The sequence below is a fragment of the Pleurodeles waltl genome, chromosome 1_2 (genome assembly GCF_031143425.1).
Source record: "Pleurodeles waltl isolate 20211129_DDA chromosome 1_2, aPleWal1.hap1.20221129, whole genome shotgun sequence".
Classification (NCBI taxonomy): Eukaryota; Metazoa; Chordata; class Amphibia; order Caudata; family Salamandridae; genus Pleurodeles; species Pleurodeles waltl.
In genome coordinates, this window is record NC_090437.1 from 292,995,414 (window position 1) to 293,016,220 (window position 20,807).

The window sequence follows — 20,807 nt, forward strand, 5'->3', positions numbered from 1 at the left end:
TAAATGACCAAAAGTGATAAAGCCGATAGATCTTTTCTTTTTGAGCTATCGACTTGGTCCATGCTATCTGCAGATGCTGTACAGCATTTAAAAAGCGGGTGGTAAGAAAAATTTGTGATGACGAACGCGCTCAATGCAGCATGTTGCATGGGCACGTATGCATCACAAAGCTACGACAGCCCAGTGCGATCACTTATGCGCACACAATCTACGCACGTACATGTAAATACCGCATAACATAGCTGCCATTTTTTTGTTACAGTTTCAAGATGGCAGCCACAAATCACAGATAAGTATAAATAAATAAATGCATTTAAGCCTAAGCTAAAGTGTATGCATTTCAAGTAAGCATTTGCGATAGGTCTCGCGTATTTAGATCAAGTTGTCAGCTTTTGACAACAGAGCCCACGAGCAAAAATAAAAGAACATGAATGGAAACTGAGAAAAGACGACTTGGCAAAATAAAAGAAAGTTAGCTTCAAAAACTAAACTTTGCAATTTTATTTGTCCTACTGGGCACGTTCTTGCCAGTCACAACCCTTCTGTTTGCGGGGCATTAGAAGTTAAAAAGAAAAAACAAATAGTACCTCAATCACGTCAAGAGCAGCAGACAGGCACTAATTAGGTTGAATCAATTAGTGCTTGATCCCTGCTCCACACAAACTGAAATGATGCCAGACATGCCCGGACAAATTTCGAGGCTGTAAAGAAGAGTGCCACGCAAACCAACAACATGATGAGCAATAGGCGGGGTCTAAGCCCTTTACTGAACACAGCTGAGTCTCGCAAGCGAGACGCAAGTTCTAGCGCATGCACTCACGGGCTCAACCTTAAAAAGGAGTGGGCCAGCAAATACTACTGTAGGAGAAGTGGGTGATGATCAGAGGAGGATCGTTTGGTAAATAAGTGAATGCTGGGGGAATCAATGGCCAGTGGGTGAGGAAGCAAGTGAGGTTCTAAAGGTGGAGTGGGAGGTTAAACTGACAAGCTGGGAATAGGCAGGAGGATGGAGCAACCTGGGGTGGCTGGTATTTAAGGAAGAAAGTAGCACATGAGGAAGAAAACTAGAACACACATGCACTCTCATGGGGAGCAGAAAAAAATGAAAAATACTTAAATGAATGTGAGCAGTGGAAGGATAAGTCATCCAATCAAAAAGATGGAGAAGTTATGTTCCAGAGGAGAGAGAAACACAAGAGGAATGATAGCCATTACATAAGCAAGCAAATAAGAGAGACAAGAAAGCCAACCAATAAATAGTAAGCAACAGGATGGCTCCAAGCCCACTGTAGGTTTTTGATATGGTCCACAAGAGGTTTTTTGACAACCGATAGGTAAAAGTCAAACCCACCATCCTGAACTACATATTGACAATCGTGCCACAACTGTTCAAGAGCGTCCCACAGGTTCCCAGTGCTGATAGGCTAGCATACTTCAATCAGACAAAATGATTAACTTGGAGTTTCTAAATGACAATGGTACACACACTGAAAACAAATAGTGCTTGCATTACTTAGTCAGACGAATACCCAGCTCCTGGCCTGATCTGTACAGCAGGCGTTTACATTCGTCTTGTCTGGAAGAGGCTCGAAGGGACAACAGTAAAAGCACACTGATCACATCAATCTTTCTTGATCCAATTCCATGCCATCAGGTCTAAGAAATCAATCCGGTTCGCTGACTATGAGCCATCAGTCAATCCGGGATCAAGTAATTTGTTGGATTACAACAGGCCATTATTACTTTCACTTCACATAGATTTCATTAATCTCCCTCCCAGAAAGTCCTCCTTAATTGTTATTGTGGCTAGTTATTGTGGGGTTTGGTCTTCAATATTAAAAGGACATAAGGCGAACACCCCCTTGCTTTAAGAAGAATGCATGTAATTAATGAGTTATTTAAAAGATTTCCCACTGATGTTGAAAAGACCCATGCCGCCGCCCAAAATGCAAGGGTTTACACCAGTCTTCTCGTTGGGCAGGCTCGTGTCAATTAGCTTTTCCTCTGCGCTTTTATTGTTTCATTCCCTTTCTTCACCATATTCTGTATTTTACATGATGTTTGTTGTATGATTTACATTGCAAACATTTTCAGGGCTCGGCTCGAGCATGGGCTCGACAATCTGAGCCAGACCTTAAGCTTGACTTTGGCTCTGCTCTTCCAGTTAATTTGTTGGCTTGCCCACCTCTGACTAGGACTGTGGATAAACAGGTGCAAGACATGAGACGGAAGGGGGGAATAAATGGGCAAAGAAAAGAGGAGTTTCATGGGTAGGGAGAGGTGAAACAGCAGGAGAGGGCTTTAAGGGTAGGGAGAAAGTGAGGGGAAATGTGCAGACACCATGTAGCAATGCGTCACAAGGGGAGTCTGTCAGAAAGGCTCTTTTTGTTTGCTTGATCTTCTGACTACTTTAATATATCAGCTAAGCGATTCATTGTTGGAATAGGAGTCCTGCAAAAATGTTGGAAGGATGCAAGCAACCTATTCTATTCTAAGCACATTATACTCCTAGAGAATTGTTGCTCTATGCACAAATATAAAGGATATGAATGTTAGTATAAAATATGTTGCAATGGAAGACATACTTTTTCAGGGATTCTTATTCTCGTCAATAACTCTGACAGAGCTTTTAACCTTCACAACAGCTAGTCCTGTGCCATGAGCCTTTCAATGGCACACTGGCCTGCCCCTTCAGTATACATACTCCTTCTACGTTGTGCCTCTGTCTCCATGCTCATGACTGTGCACATAACTGCGCTGGTGAGTAGGGCTTCGGCTTGAGGCCAGATCCAAATCTGTCAACAAGGATAGTTAAATCTATTGGCCACCCTCAACAGTCGAGAGCTTCCGAGTCTCACAAGACCTGTTTAGCGTGCCCCACTTAGGTAGAATTACTTAACCTCTTTCAGAATGGCATAAAAAAGTAAATTTATCTAAACATTCTCCAACCTCACAATCGTGTATGTATTCCCTCTCTCCATCTTCTGAACTATCACTCCTACAAACTCGAAGTGAGGCAACTTGTCTGCGGAGTAAGATCTTCCCGTTTAGTAACTAGAAAAGGTTCTTGGTTTATCATTTTGCAGGTTTCTTTCACAAATCACACACACAATTGGGCATAATGTGAAAACAAATATTTTTCGTGTGCCGTATGTTCAGAGCACACATGAAAATTACTTTTAAAAGTACCCTTCTGTACACATATAGACAAAAAGAATGCTCGTCAGATAGCAGAACTGATCCTGTATTATTGTGCACACATGCACAGCAAAAAAAATATCAAATTAAACGCCTCAACTGGCCACTCGACTAAATTTGGTTAATACCTGCACTATTTGTTTTCCACGCGAAGCACTACTACGGACTAGAAACCTAAGTTTCGTGAACATTTACTTCACATGCCTAATTTACAGCAGAAAAACAGGATCATCCAAGTTGTATATCCAGTTAAATCTTAAAGCACAAAATGTATTTTCCCTGTGGCTTGATAAACATCAATGAAGGTCCGTGGAGGCCATCTTGGGAGAGGAGAAGGAATTCGGCGTGGGCGATTTTTTGCTGTGTGTTGTAGCGAATTACAACCACGTCAGATTCCTTGTTTCCTACATGCATCTGCAGATTGTGCAGCATACTCGTTCGGAACAAATAAGTTAATGTCACAAGGATCCAAGGGTTCTGCGGCAGCCTCTGCGGGCCCACTGAAGTGGCTAGGGTGGGGCGGCCAGGGTTCCATTACAGCTGGCACTCTTTTCAGACGGAAAGCCCTCTTTTCTATTCCCTGCTAGCGCTTCAAGGGTGTCAGTTACATTCCACGTCTCGCCTTACCACTCAGACCTCAGGGATAAAGTTCGCCACAGCAGAAGATTTCACAGTCCCTGATTAAAAAAGAAAAAAAAAAATCACAACATTGAGCGTTTTCATCTCAGTGCTTTTGTGAGACAATATCCTTTAATGCTTGTACTGGAATCAGGAGAGGGCCTCTGTGCAGCACGATTTGTGCCCCAAGAAATACAACAGGAACAGGCTCCAGCTAGATCAGGGACATATGTTTAACATGGGAAAAGACATCTTCGCTTTTCTAGTTACATTTCTAGGAATTAAGGTTTTGGCGAGCACGCCCACGCGGTAGAGATTGGCAAAATAGTTCTGTTACCTACAGTTAGACTAAGGTGTTGCCTGCTTTAGTGCTTCATGTGTTAGTGGTTGCAGGTGGTGAGCAAGGGCACTCGCTCTTGGGACCAACTCACGCTTCTTCATCACAAGTTTCTGATCCAGAGCACGAGTGAGAAAGGCTAAAAAGGGAGTGAGAAAGGCTAAAAAGGGAGGATGAAGAGAAAATTATTAAAACAGTGGCAAATGGAGAAAGTAGGAATGAAAAGGGCGGTGGAAGAAAGAGTCACAAAAAGTAATCAAGACACTGCTAACCTTCAAGTCTGACAGAAGACGTGTGGTCTGATTTACAGGGATAGGTACTTATTGACATTAGCAGAATGAAGAGAATTTAGGGGGTGATTTCTGAACATCTGCCCTCAAAGTTCCCTCTCAATGAAGAACCAGGAACAGACAGATACCTCACTGCTCAGTCCTACACCACAACCTCTTACTAGTTACAGGTAATGCCTCGGTCTCAATTTTAAGCGTGCGTGAAGAGCATGGCTGCACATGGCAGCCGCTTGCTCATCTGAACAAATGTGCCAGACCGAGCACAAAGAAAAAAATAATCTTGTTGACAGATGAGGATTTAATAGAAAAACAAGTGTTCTACCACCCACAGCTCCCGTTTGATTTGTCTCTGTTGTCTATTTAGTCTACTGTGTATCAGAGATCTAAAAAGAGCACAGCCATTTTTTTCCGCCTGACCTGGAACAAACTGCAGAACCTAGTGACAGGCGCTGCCTTGAACCTGCATTAAAGCACTGGAAGGTCAGCTAACGCATCAGCTTAGGACTGGCCCGCTTGTTGTAGTCACCATGTGTAGTAGAAGCATTTACAACAACTTTCCTTGTGGAGAACTGGGACCCACAAGTTTGCATGAAGTACAACAGCAGGCCTTGTGGCTTGCGTGATGTAGTTATGTCCAGACCTGAACCGAGGGGATTCTGGAGAACAGAGCTTTTACCATGAATGTCATGATAACATCTTCACTAAAAAAAAAACTCCATAGGCTGCAAACAATCCTTAGACTGTTCAAGTTTATGCGATTCTCAAGAGTATTTAGCGAATATACAAAATTCACACCACCCTGTAGTCTCAGCAATTGTACTGATTACTTTTAACTCTTAGGTGGCATGGATGTACAAAAAAGGTGGGTAAACACCAAGAGACAAAACCCTTTTAGAGTGTGAAAAGCTGAAAACATTAATCAACACTGAATCAGCCACCAAATAATTCAGTCAAGATCTCGCTAATCTGAATTTGGCAAGTAAAAACCGTGTACGAGTCTGAGGGATGGTCTTAAGAGTCATCACACAAGGCCAACAGCCAAAAGACCAATGGGGTGGAAAACCCCAAATTATAAACCCCAAACCATCTCTGTTCCACCTGCTATCTACCCACCACCAGAAGCCCCAGCCCCATGTCTCCAGTTCAACTTTCAATCCAACAAACCAGATTAAAGCACAGTGTCAGCTTCCAATATCACAGGTTCTTAACTATTTGTGGAAAATTGCTTTGTGCCAAGGCTCAAAACAATTCATCTCTACCCTTGCACCAGACATCACAGGCCTTGTTAACACTCGCCTGTTTTAGGGCAGTGTTAAACTCCACTAATCCAGGAACAATCAACATGGTCTTGAAAAGTACCAACTACAGGCCAATAGGAGTTCATCTAAGGCACTATTCAGAACCTTCTCTGCTCTAGAATTATCACTGTACGAGTCATAAAGCAACTTCCGGGACCAACTTGCTACCCGAAACCATCAGTAGTCACCAAACATGTAAAACAAGCAGAATGTATGCCCAAGACCTTTGTGAACACACTTACGTTGTGATGGAGGAGTATCAGCAACCAACCAAATTGGTCTTCAATTTGTCTCCAGAACATAACAGTGGATCACCAAATCTTGCAATGAACTATTATTTTTTAATTGTCAAGCTATACACTGTAGGGTGGATCACATTGCTACTCCCAAACATCAAGCTGACAAGTAGGCCTGTACTGCTCTAACAATATAAAATGGTCACCTGCTGGAGCCACTGTAGCTATTTGATGCATTTATGCACTATTTGCCTAACACGCAACTTCTGTCCAGATGCATGCAGAAGACATCAAGATTCACTTTTTATTGGATTGCATACTTTGTTTCAGTTACTAGAAGACATTTTTCCGGATGAGTGAAAGAATAAATCTAGTAAAAAGTAAGATGTTAGTTGTAGGGAGCCCCGCTCCCTGGACAAAGCTCCAATACCTAAGCAAGCTTAAATTCTGGTTGCCATGCTTGATGCAATGATATCCTTGGCACTCAGATACAGTAAATAGATAAAAGAGACTCACTTCACAGTTACCATGTTTGCTGCTCCAGGCAAACAACTGCATGAAGTCCAGCATGTCCTTGATAATATTAAGATTAGACTACTGCAACAGCCTACATGTGTGCCAGCTAAACCATTAGATTCAAAAGCTAGAGGAGATACAGACCAAGGTACCCAGGTTGCGCCTTAATCAAAACAAATATGATCAAGTAGTCTCCCACCTTAAAAATCTATCCGAGGATCAGGACTCCCCATGCTGTCACTATGTCAGATCTACAAGGAACAAGACATCGACCTGCTGTGATGAAATAAGGCTGAACAAGCATGAAACGATATGCCTCTGACCACAAAAGCACCTAGTCTAAAAGAACCTGCACAGCCCTGTGGTACCCACCACTTTACAGAAAGCTCAGGAAAGACCTCAATGCTGCCCAACTGAAACAGACATTTGATGAAAAGCTTAGAAGAAACAGAACAGCCCTTATTATTCCTCAGTCTCAGCGACTTAATATATTTGCCAAAGTATCCCTGGCGTTAGACACAATACATACCCAGACAAGGCAATTAACCACTTTGAGAAAGTCTGTTTTCTCAAGTAAATACTGCTAGATTGAAGGGTTTTCTTCATCCTTTAATGTCTTAATAGTTGCCTATTTTTCCTACTGCAGATCGAAAGATGCTCCTCCATCTTGCAGTCACATGGACAAAGAAAACGTATGCCTCTCCTGCTCTGGTAGGTTGCATTTTAAAGTGAGAGCGTTCTGAAAATGCTATAAACTCTCCTGTGAGAGGAAGAAAATATTACATTTGATCTCTGACAAAGGAAACCAAGGTCATCAGTGCAAAACATTTGAATTAGGCACCTTTCCAAGAGTTGTCTTAGTTGTTTTTGCGCATAGTCTGTAATGCGGTAGTGGGAGGTTCCCAATGAAGGGCACTGCTGTGATAAAACTTTGAGCCTATGCAGGCTCTGGTGATATTGAATGAATCATGATATGTGAGGAAAAGGGTAAACCTTCGGATTCATTTTAGATAACAAGAAGCTCAGAAAGTCACTATAATGTGTCTTACAATTGAGATGGTTCAGTACAGCCAAATAATCAGATACTGGAATAATCGGCCAAGGTCCCTGTTCATCTAGTAATTTTTCTTTGATAGGATTATAAATTCGGTTATTATGACTCAGACAGGACATATCTGGCTCATACTCGTTGTAGTTAACGGAAGTCAAGGACCTAAAAATGTGATTGCATCTAGCATTATCGATTATGGAATAGTTGTGTATACTGACTGCTGAACAATAGAGGGAGGGATCAGGAGAAAGTCTGCTTAAGACCTGCCCAGCATCAATTTGATTCCATCATAGATGGCACTAGCGACAACATAAATGACGACAGAAGCAGATTCAAATCTAGGGCAAACCATGAGGGCTGTATCTGTAGCTTCTGGTTCGAAATCAGCTCTCTAGGCTGGATAAACTCCATGAAACGTCTATCACCTCAAGGAAATATCTTCTTAACAAGGTCAATAAGACTAAATATTAGCAATGGACTGTATCTGTGCAGATGTTTAAGATACCTGTAGTTTTTATTACTGTGGGTGGGGGGGACGCTTGGAACAGCGCAAAGGCAAAAGAAAAAAAAATAATAATAAATAAATAAATTCACAGAATTATGATGGAGAAAGTGCATTACACAGCCATGAAGTCGGGTTCTAGTTCAACACAACCTCCATGATGTCCACAAGAAGAAAATGGGACAACGGAAAAAACTTACAGTACAAGATTCGAATTTCAGTGTTGATGATTATCAAACTAAACCCGGTTCTATGTGACAGTATTGCCAGCCAAGATTATGCCTCTGATATTTTTAACACTAGAAACAAAGAAACGGCACTCTTCTTTGGGTTGTGTTCTTAGTGACAACTAGAAATGTATTGTTTTCAAGTGCAAACAATTCCTTAAATATATTCTCAGCTGTTGAGACATTTATGTGAAGGGAGACATCATTGTAAGCCTTTAAAATCGCATTTCTATGTGTTCTTTTCCTGTATTATTTTACTTTAATTTCAACATTTTTATTGTGATCGATTTGTATTGAATACGAAATATGGGTTAATACCAACCTCAATGCTTCCATTTTTATTTTGGATTCTGTCAAAAAATGGGCACTGGTTGGTTTGTATTATTAACTAACGAGCAAGACATGAAACAAACCTGCAAACATTTGGGAAAGATTTTAAAGCAGCACACACGGTTCCCTTCGAAAACAATTTTGACCCTAATTTGAAGGAGAAAGAGAAGTTAAACACAAATTATACAGAACAATGAAGCTGTCCATACCATACTAGTGTTAGGGGTATATGCATGCCTCAGAAGATACTTGGAAATGTTGCAGCAATTCACCATTAAACAAGCTATAGAGGTTGTTAGATTTAAATGTACCCTTACCAACAGGTTTTAGAAAACTAGTATTATCTGCTGGAAGTCCTAAATAGCTATCAATCTCTTGGAAGCAAACAAAGTCTCGCAAAAATACCACACATTAAAATGCTAAAAATAAGCTCCACAATACTTTAGCACTGAATTACCATTGTTTCTCGTTTAATTTTGGAAACCACAAGCCCTCACAAATGTATTAAGTTATTCATTTCATGTTCCTTGTTTTGTGTACTAGCAAAACTGACATTTTGTGATTGTGAAAAACATCTGCATCAACCCACCCTCCTGAAAATAACGAATCGCAACTGAGGACCGAATGTGAGCCAAAAAATATAAAAGGGTAGTTTTGATGGGGACCATGTACAGATAAACTACCAAACTAGTCAATTACCATGTACATGCAAGTGTGCCAACAGAACCATGCATTTGTAGAGAAAACGCATTAAAGTCCGTTTTCATCGTCAATTCCCTAGCACCTATGACATACCGAGCTGTTCATCCCAGTGTAAAATAAATCCCATAACCCTACATGAGTGCTGCATGTGTTAATGTTCCATGATTTATGAATGCTTAATAAAACTGTTTTTAAAAAAAAAAAGTCAATTTTCATATGATGGGGACTACAGGAATACAGACATACATTATTGTGAGCACGTGAGTGGGATAGATTTCCCTGCCTCCCCTCCCTTCCTCTTTTCACCTCGGTGTGCAGAGGGCAGTGGCACGCGACAGGGGCGGGCGAGAAGCTAGCATCGCTGTCTTTAGGCGCCCCCTCGCCCCCGTGCTCCTGTTAAAGTGAGCCAAAGTCACCGAGCTAAAGCGACCGCTCCTCGGCAGAGGCCCAGGCACTCCAGTGCCCGCCGTCCACGTCTCCGCGCGCCCTGCATCTCATTTCACGTCACATCTTCCTCATTCACGGGACAATGGCATGCGCCAGATGGCTGCCTTCGCCTCCAATAAGCAGATGCCATCGAAGAGCCAGGCACACATCACTGGACGCCGCCAAATATTCCATCATTTTGAACGAATCCCAGACAAAGCCTAGGCTTTGATAACGCGCTCACGTCTTTCCTTCAATTTGGTATACAAGGCGCTTAGAAAAAGTTTTCACATTTAAAGGCCGCCGCAACAAGCTGAACATACAGTAGCTTTCTGTTATCAGTCACTTTTTATAGGTGTACAACAACTGAGACATACCCACTTGATTTATGCATAAAGCACTACTTTTGTGTTTTGAACATTTGCACCTCTGCGAATCTGAATAGGGGCATTTGTCTTCAATCCTCTGCGCCATGACATCAGGGGCTAAGGACACAATGCCTTTTGAATGTATGCAGAGCGCTGGCCAAATCCCATTGAAGGGAGGGAGAATAATAACCGCAGCCGTTCATTGTTCGCCTCCAGGCACAAGAACACTGCTCGCAGCCCTTTCATTACATGGTGCGTTAGCCTGGGGGAGGGGTTCCTTGCCGGGCCTTCACGCCAAGCATGTTGTATTCAGAATAAGGCCAAGTAACACAATATGTGAGTTTTACGAATCTGCCTTTAAACTTCTGAACCACAAACACTGTCTTTCTCTTGAAATCCTACGGCTCTGGACTGACAATAAGCCAACGTCATCACGAAATAACCAGTAAGAACAGCCATAAAACGGATGCTATTTCGATTAATATCCTTGGTGCACTAACGTTTACATATCAAGAAGCAAACGGTACGCGCAATATTGTGCTCAACCAATTAAAAAAAGAAAATACACCCGCGGATAACTACTGCTTAAATGCCTTTTAAATAGGCCTTGTGAGGGCTTTTGGGGGGCCGGACACAGAGTTGCTGAGATGATATGAGAATCTCTAACATGTCACAGATGATGTCACTTAAATCAAGAGAAACTCCTGCCTTTTACCTTATGATCAATGCTATTTCACTGTACTCAAAAGTAGCCCATAGAAAGACACTTTACTACTCACTTAGTAGACACAAACGTGTGCGTAAATTTAAGATTTTGTCACCGAGGTCTCTGAATTTTGGTGCAGGTTGAATTTTGAGATTATAATCTGAATTTTGCTGCAAACATCTCTTATTCGCGACCATGTTTAAAGTGTCTATTTCCCCCCCGATCTTGAGCTGACTGGCTCACCACTACCACCACCCTTAGCCCTCCTCCCTTTGGGCTCAGAATGAATTGCACATGCCACCACAGGTGCGGCTGCCCAAGCTCCTACAGCTGTGCCTGTGAATGATTCTGGCCACATGTGCCTGCTTCTAGAAGTATCTAATTATGCAGACATTTGGGCACATCTGCCTGAGCGAGTACTGCCACATATGTAGGGAATTGGTGGGTCTTCATCCATGCCTCACCAGGAAGAGGGAACAAACAACCATTTGCAGTCTCTGCTACATTGTGAGTACCTAAAAAATAAAATATATAAAAAATAAAATAAAATAAATCAGCCAGGTTCTGGCAAAGGTTACAAAAATCTTCCGTTCAGGATAGAACACAATATTAAGTTTGGAGTGAGGTATTGAAGCACTGTTTAATACTTCCCCCGGTGGGGGGCGGGGTGGCACTACAAAATAATAGCCAGTGGGAGAAGAGAACAATTGGCAGCTTGTGGAGCTAGAGAGCCATCTGAGCATTTGGATGAAATCAAAGAATGTGTGTGTATAGAGCACGGTCACCCAGGAGGGCTTCTTGGCACTAAAATGGGGGGGTCATCATGAGGAAGGCCGAGGCTAGAGCTTCTGAAACAGCCAAGTCTTAAGCGGTTTCCTGAAAAGTAAGTACAGGAATAGCACAAATAAAGATGGGAAGAGAATGCCAGGATTTGTCTGTAAAAAGAGAAAAAACGTCGACTGCCTAGAAGGCTTCTTCTGACGCTGGGTATCTGAAGAAGGAAAGCTGAGAGGATGCAGGGTGAAATTTAAATCTCAGACTAAGATACTTGGGAGCCGTTTTATGGTAAGCTTTATAAGTGAGACTTTTAAAAATAACCTGTTTCCCGATAGGAAGCCAGGGAAGTTGTTTCAAAAACAGGGAGACCGATTGACGGAGAGGTAGATGCAGAATCAGACAAGCAGCGACATTTTGAATGACGTGAAGCCAATGTACCATATAGTCAAGCAAGGCCAAACAAATGGAGTTGCCAGAGTCCCATCTAAAGAAATGAGGTCAGGACTAATGATGTGTGTGAGGATACAGGTAAAAAAAGAGAATTGCAATAAGCTTCCTTTCCTCTGGGTTAGAAAAACGAATGCTGCAATATGGTTAACCTGTCGGCTTAAAAAAAGTTCAGTCAAAGAAAACGCCCAAGTTTTGTACATGTTAGTGAGTAAAGGAAGAAAGCCAAGATCAGCAAGCCACCAGGAGGAAGTCCACATGGAAATCTAGCAGCTAAAAAAGAGGATCTCAGTCTTGTCACTGTTGAGTATTAAGTAATTGTTTCCCGTCTATGTGGTGAACATCTGATCAGATCACAGGGCCAGTTTACATACATAATGTTAGTATAATGTTTTAGCACAATCAAGTTATATCATATTAGTAAACCTTGTCTGCTACCCTCTTGGCGGCATCCTGTCACTGAGAAGAAGCGGGCAAAGTACTTAACTAAACCGTTTGATCAGAAATTGTTCTAAAAAAAATGACAATTGAAGTGATGTTGTTGCCTCACATTAAATCCTATTAAACAGTGGTGATTATTTTGTCAAATCCGACAGAAAGGAAAATAGTGAGTCCACTTTGCTATGCATGTGAGGGCCAGACGTGAAACTAATAATCTTTATGAGCCAAACTGCTGCATGCTGCAGTGAAAACTGGGTGCATAACAATGGTTTCAAGCAGTTTCTTCTAGTGGCACACATGAAACAAACAGCTTAACTAGGCTCCCTTTAAGTACTGAGAAGAGACCCATTGCGGCTGTGGTGGTAGTTATCTCAGATCTGTGGACACTGCCATAGGGATTGACCCTAGCCTAACAGTTACTAATGGCACACTGAGCATCCTACACGTTCTGGGAGCTGGAACCAAGACCGATTGACAAGGGCAAAGAATCCTTTCGAATGTACTACAATTTAGGTTAGGGCAGCTGTTTGGGCCAGAAGAGGAAATTAATAAATGCCTTCTGCTTGCCACTTATTAGACATCAAGCAAAGTAATGTCGCAAATGATCATTTAGAGTGGAAGTCTTTTGCTTTACTCCCTCTCGGAAGCACCTGACTTTGGACAGTCAGCCATACACAATTAAGTTCAAGATTTGCCCACGCTTCCCTTTTCTCTTCTAGGGACGCTGGCAATACTTGTCACAAGAAAAGCACCGTGCCAAAGGCCCCAGAGACCTAGTTTATTATTGGCTAACACTAGGGGTGACATTCGTTTCTGTAGAGATTAAAAAGCATTTTTTTTGTAAATAAGATGTTTTTATGAGAAAGGGAGAGGTTGTTGTTTCAACAAAAAAACAGGAATGAGGCCGAGGAGTGGGCAAAGACGGGAGAGGTCCCCAGAACCAGTGTTTAACCATGAAGTGCATTTCTGCTGGCAAACAGGCCACAATAAAAACTGACAGCATGTATTTTTCAAGAATCTTTGTTCGTTTTCAGTGAGGAGGGGTTTTCTTAAGTTAAGGTCATTATAATTATTAAGCAGAGATACATCTTCTGAAGTGGGGTCATATTTGTGGCATGTTTTGGAAAAGAAATACCAGTCACCCTTTCTCACTTTTTGGGCAAATACCAAAAGGGCGAATAAACGTTTAGGTAAACTCCATTGTGGATGAAAATGTGTTGCTCAGAGAAAGGTCCTGCCTATTTTAAGGCAGGGCCAGTCCCGAATTAACCTAGAACTTTTAATTTTCAGTGTTTCTAGGTCTCAAGAGACAGAGGAAGGGTTACAGCATGTCCTGGTTGGCCGCTTTTCTACATCCTCTCCTGGAGAGAGAGGCGCACCCTCCACCACAGCAACTGAAGCAGCGAACTTCCCTGGTGTGGACCAATAATAGGACAGAGAGGCATTGAGGAGGAAAACTGATGTTGAGAAGATAGATCACTCATAAGACTGGAAAAAAAAAAGTTTGTAACTGGAAAAAAACAGTTGTACCCACAGTCTGGGAAATGTACTCAAGAAAGAGTGTGCTTGAGACATGAAAGGGATTCATCTCAGCGACGGCTGTTGCAGTGAGGCTGGACAAAGGTTGTGTGCAACTTGAGTTGGATCTCAGAGACCTGCATGATCACTTAGTTGATGCAGTACAGAGGGATGCGCCACATCTATTCGGATTTGACTGATAGTTTCTTGGGTTGGTGTGCCAGATGATTCTAAAATTTGAGAAGCGAGTCAACATTTGGTGAAAGTGAGATGAAGTCAGAGGAATTGTTGCCCAAAGTCATAATTATAGATCTAAAAAAAAAAAAATGCAACATATAGTGGGAAAAGACATGTCAAGTGAGAGTTGTCACCCATAGACCATGGAAGACAAAATCGCAACAGTAGAAGCAGAGTTTTCTGTGATTCAGTGACAAGACTGAGGCCACAATTTTAAAAGTCAAAGGAGTGAAGGCATGAAAGCAGAGGTTCGCAATTTCAGAAGTGTGCCGTTGACAACCATTGTGCACACTTAGATGTAGATGCATAGAGGACTGAAAAGTCTGTCAGAGCTCATACATCAGAATGTTGGAATGGCCACAGCTATAGATGGCAAGACATGTATCGAGAAGGTTCAACAATTTAGCAGTTGTCATGTTCTTGCCAAACAACTGTATGAGCGCAAAGTTTGATGGCAAGCAGACTCATCTCAATTTCATACCCCTACCAGTACATCGATGTGGAAGTGAAAAAACATGTTAAAAAGTCTACATTACAGATTACAGCTAAAAAGGAAGCCTATAGCTACAGATCGTCAGAGGGGTTTTCTTTCTCGACCAGAGCGGAGAAAGCCGACAGAAAAGGCAGAAGCTCCAAAACATAAGAATGTTATGAAATTGAAATATGGAGGCTTCAGTTAGTTATTCAGCCAAGATGAAAGTAACATATGATGAGAATGTACATCTCTTTACTCTGGGTTAGCATCACCCACTGGAGACTGTCTCAGCTTCTAATGTTGTGCTAAATGTATTGTCTTTTGGTAATTTCCTCCCTAAGGTATGACTCGTTCGTTAAATATTCAGTGCATGATTTTGTCACTTAAAGGTTATGGCCTTAATTTAAGGCTTTGCCAGCTGCTTAAGTATCTTTAACTAATAAGACATGTCCACTTGCTGACGGGTGTACTGGTGCGTGGTGTTTCACAGAGTATTGCTCTGTACACACAGATGATGGGGAGGATGGAGGACATGAACCTCAGATATATGGAGCAAAAAGTGAAAATCACTGTGTAAACATGTCTCTCTTTCCTTTTTACTATTCGAAAAACCCCCGTGCGGCGGCTTCATAAGGGAAAAGCCTAATCAATGGTAAATGTGATAGAAGATTACTTAGGGTGATATTTAGAACTTGGCTGAGGATCAATCAATAACAGGTAAATGTGTCATCTGCACCAATTTAGAGTGTATAAACCTCTTTCACCAAAACACTAAACCTGCACACTGTTTTTCATGCAATGCTAATGTACACATACACTTTGCAAGTATTTTAAAAAATAAATACATATACAAATATATATACATATAAACACACATTATGCTTTCAAACACTGTAAAAGAGGCTTCTCTACTTAAATCCTCTGCTGATCTTTGCTAAAGGAATGAACTTTTTTTTTGTTCACCCCTACTCTGCACGCAGACGGGAGATCACATTCAAAAGGGCCAGTGTGTCCTAATAGAAACACTAAGATGAGCTTTCCAACAGATTACTTCCACTGATTAAGAGACATGTTGGCAGCACGGAAAGCACATCGAAAAGGTTTCAGAATCTAGAGCTTTAATGTGGAGGTTCTGCCAAGCTGGACCTACAATTCTTACGCCTAGTTCTCTCTCGTACGAAAAAAACAGGCCCACATCTTGATTGTGCTCATGTAGTAGTAGTCTAATATAACCAAACTATTTATTTATCATCTGTATAACATAGGCTTTGCAAGCACCAGTTCTTTGGCATGCACGTCCAAGTAGGCGCTAAAAGTAGAGATATGTAGTCGGTCATGTTAACCTCAAAGGTTATTGCAACTGGACTTAGAGTATGCTCAGAGGATTAGAAAGCTGCAGAAGATTACTACACCGAGGAACACATGAACAGCAATATTATTAGGGATACCCCTTCATTAACTAACGAAAAGCAGGTCCATGGGCTTGTAAACGTTGCAGTCAATGATGGGCTGTGAAATAGAAATATCAAAAGCCAATGAGGATATCTGAAAAAACAGGATATTATTATAAAGTCAAATCAAATTTTCTTACATTGGTACCCTCGTTGGATGGCAAACTGCTCTTCTGACACCCCAAAATTAAAAATTTGTGGGAAAACACTATTTCAACTAAAGTGGATTATATATTTGTAGGAATGTTTGCTGGAAGCTTGTGTGGATTCTGCAGTTGAGCTACTCGGGGAACAACTTTTCAAATTTTCTTGGTGGTGATCTTCTTTCCATGCACGAGCTGTGCATTTTTTATGGAATTTGCAAGGTCGCCCCTGGAGATGCTGTATGTCGTACACTGTTTTCAATGCTCAGCCTTTCTAAACCCTTTTGAGTGTGGCCTACACACGACGAAAGTACCGGTGTAGGCAATTTAACGTGGACAAAAGAGACATCAATATTTGTTCTACTTTTATTGATTTTTTTTCTTGAATTAACGTTTGACTTAAACAAATAATGAATAATTTCTACATGATAAAATTATGGGGCAGTAGAAAATGCCCCCACAGACTATAAAATCATTAATGAGGGAAATAAGTTAAGATATCCTGATCGCTTATGTAATTAGATCTGCTCGGTGATATACTAAATGAGATGATATTCTGCTTAACTATAAAAAATATGAAGATGGAACTATGTTCATAATTGGAAAATATCAATGTTAAAATTACAGACATAAGGCATTCCCCACAATGGAAAGAAAATATAAATTTCCCAATTAATAAGAGCTGCAATGAACTTTTTAGGCATGAAGTTTGGACTTTTATTGTTTAACTGAAATGTTCAAGTGTTTCTAACAGGTATTATGTGATGCAGTGCGAAGCAGAAGACAAGGTGGCTGCTGTCTTAAATATGGTTCTCCAAGACCTGAGGGCCCTTGCGTTGGTGAAAAGCGCAAGAAGACTGCCACCCATGCACAGTGTGCCAGTTAAAAGCTGACACCTACAGTGTGCCCTATCTCTGTCATGAACTCCCTTCTCCACACCATATGAGCTAATTAAAGGCTGGCACACGCAGCATCCCCACAGCACAAATCAACATGGAGGAATCGCCCAATCAGGTCTCCTGTATACAACTTGCCAATTAGAGCTGTCAGTTTCCCTTGGCCCTGTAACCGTGCAAGAATACATTCCTCTACCACAGATTAAGCTGTGGTAATCCAAACACTTGAGGGCACACATAGGCCCCTACCACCACTACTGAGCAATTCCTCACGACACACAGGCTCTATTATTCCGTTTTTTACGTAAATCATAAAATAGGTTTTCTATTCTACCAAATTACAAGCTTTTGTTTTAATAAAAATCTAGTCTGCATGTAAACAAACATAAGGGAGCTGCAAATAAAAGTTGATGAGAGGATGGATTTTGCAAAGACACCCCAGCAGTCAGCTCTTTGAGTTTAGGGCACAGAGCTCATGCCAGTGCATAAAAGTGGGGGGTGCTAGAATAACAGAGTCCTTGGGATGACCCATCTCTGGAGTAAGCCGCTCTCCCAGTTGTATCTTTTTTTTCTTGGTCGGTACTGAACTGCATTTTAACGTGAAAAGGAACCGTCTGGTTTTTATTTTGAATCCTGACTAAATTGTTTTTTTTTTTAAATGCTGCAAGGAACAGACAAAAACGATTGCCCTCACCACTAAATGCATCTAGGAGATAAATAATGTAATGTGTGACGATAAAAGGGTGCTTTTCAAATGTAATATAATCTCTCCTGCAATACAGCGCAAGCAAGGATGAGGAATGAAATACACAAGAACAACACTGAGGTGAGAGGGTGGTACTCTCTTGGGGCGGAGCCAAAGCCCACTCTACGTACATGTTTAAAGGTTGGCAGTAATTGATTCCAGACAAATGGACTGTCAAGGAAGACCCCCAAAAAACAAAAACAAGGCCTGAGTAAGCTAATAACACCAGCTACATGCGCTTTAAGAACTTTTAAACCGTTGTTCCTGTGGACATAACACAACTGAATTGCAATCTCTGACCCATCATCCCCACAGCATCGAGCACAGCGCCCTACACCAAAGCACCACCTACTTGACCGTTCTTGATTTCACTGTGCCTGCTGAGCATTTAGGTCATTTCTAAGACCTACAGCATCATACAATTCACGCAATTGGGTGTTCTCTGGAGTTTTAGATTGGCGCTAGTATCACCTGGCTGTTTCCACTCTCCACGCTCCCCGCCCGACCCCTCCTGCGCCCCCCACAGGCCCCCGAGATGATGAACGGAGTCACCGTTTTGAAACAGGGCTGCCCAGCAGCAAACAATGAATTCGCATTGCGGGGACACAATAAAAGCCGGAGGGGCAATGGGGACGAGGAAAGGATGGGAACTGCTTCTGACTGCTAGGCAGCCGCTGAGCCTCGAGAAGGGCAGGGTCTGGAACCCCCGGGGTACTAACGAGGCCAAATAGAATGCTTGCAGCACACCAGGGGGTGAACACCCCGAAAACCGAACTTACCCAAAAAATGACGTTGAAGCCAAAGATGAAATACTTAATGCAGCAGCTAACCTCGGGCCCCTTGTAGTGCTTGCCCGACATGCTGCGGGCTCAGGGGGCTCCCGCCCCCGGGCTGGCATCAATGGCTGAGAGGGAAAGGGGTGTCGAGGCCTTGCGGCGGGTCATCCGGCCCAGACCCGCCCGCACACACCGGGCGACCGGCGGGGGGTGGGGGCAGAGGCGCTAGATGACGAGAGAAGGGGTGATCACAGCGGAGAAGCTCCCGACTCCTCCATCCGGCTGCTGACACACAGAGGCGGGATTCTCCCGGCTCACAACTCGCTCCTCCTCCGGGATAGGGCGAGCGGAGGCAGGAGGAGCCGAAGGAGGAGCGGGCTCGTCACGGACGGGGGAGGAAAGCAGGCGAGCTCCTCAAAGGGGGTCAATCCGGGGACGCTGGCTTGCCACCTGCAGTGGGATGAGAGAAGCACTTATAAAATATTATTTGCTAAATACTTTTCTGAGTAAACGTGTGGGTTTTCAGGGACACATCTGAAAAGCCACGAAACAGTCGGTATAGATCGTGGAACAAAAAAAAATGCAGCGATGTCAAGCTATCCAACCACGTCAACGGATTACTCCAAGTCACCTAGTTTCCAGATCGGGATTTCTTGTACTAGAGACCAATGCATTGTGGTAATTATAAACGTAAGTCTGAATTTAATCAGCTGGGCTAATTCACATGGAAACAATTATTTCCCTTAAGAAACACCAGGACCGTGAATGTTGTTTTCTGAAGACATGGAGACAATCGTTAGCAATGATGTGAAACGTGAGAGATGACGAACACGTATTATTCTTTGCATTAAACGGCGGATATTGGTACAAGAGCCCCCCCCCCCAAAAAAAAAACACGAAACTAAAAAAAACTACCGAACTGCAATAGTTTGCTCACTTCGGTCGTGGCACATTTTACGAGTTCATCAAAGTAGGGGCTTTAAATTCCTGCAGAACTCTCGGTGCCATTAGAAAGTTTTGGGAAAGGCTGACACCGCGGGGCCAGAATGTGCCTAGTGCGCTCTTCTGTCCCCACAGACATGGGAACAGAGTGTGTTTGTTATGTTTCAATGGGACCTGAACTTGGTTTTCACATTTCTAATTTGCACGCACCTCTTACGAGCCCATGCACAGCAGTCCTTTTTGACGCCATGTGGTAAGCCGTATTACTCGATGCAGTTACGTCAGGGAAGCAGCCTGAAGAAGGACGCGGGAAGAACGAGGGTCGTTGTCCACGAAAGCGGAACAACGCGTTCTTGAACAAGGACTCTGTTTTCCTCTGCCTTAACCACTCATGTCTGGAACAACGAACATGATGTAGTGTTCGCCATTTCTGGGCGAACCCAAAAGTACACTCCTGGACAGGGGCGGCTTAGGTCACACCCATCACCATGTCAGGTAAATGGTGGGGCATCTTGACATAGAAGGAGAGTTAATTAAAGGGCCACAGAACAGCAGGAGCAGGGTATTAGCTGCATAGGCCAACACTGAGAGGTTATAACAATAAATATAGTAATTAAACGTCACCTCAGTCTCAGCATCTCATTACTGCCCCTTACCAACTTCCCATTGGCGACAAAGGGGCCATCCCACTTCACAGCTGAGTGCGTGTTTCTGCCTGCACGGCACCGCCCGTGCGCACAGCCCCAAGGATGCCAGAGGCCGCCATGGTGCCCAGCACAGTCTCCCTGCCCGAGGCCACGGAAGGACAGGCCACAGCAGCCCGACGCCTCGCTGCATGCCGCAGGTCCTCCCTGCTCCGACGCACACACGTGGTCTCCTGAGGCCGCGCAGAGAGAAATCTCTGCAGGTCCGACGTCCATCTGCACACCACATGTTGCGCTCGCTGCTCGGCGCACGCATGTCTCCTCCAAGCGCTGCAGTTCAGTGCTCAACACCACGTGCTCTCAGCAGCTGCCTTGATCTGCCTCCAGCATCGACGTGCCCACCGCTGTGCCAGCTCCCAGGACTGCATCTCTGAAGGTACTGCGGGCCCCTCTACTCCTCTGTGGTTCTGCATTTGAGCCGTTCACAGTCACAGGGAACCCTCCCACTCA

General features: G+C 43.0%; 1 protein-coding gene across 1 annotated transcript in view; it reads right to left on the reverse strand.

The window, feature by feature from the left end:
* TSPAN5 (tetraspanin 5) overlaps nucleotides 1-19,050 on the reverse strand; it is a 295,959-nt gene extending 276,909 nt beyond the window's left edge. Inside the window, exon 1 of the mRNA XM_069238298.1 lies at nucleotides 18,715-19,050. Within this exon, the coding sequence (XP_069094399.1) occupies nucleotides 18,715-18,795 (81 nt within the window). The 5' untranslated portion in view covers nucleotides 18,796-19,050. The remainder of the gene's footprint in view (nucleotides 1-18,714) is intronic.
* Between the last annotated feature and the right edge of the window lie 1,757 nt (nucleotides 19,051-20,807).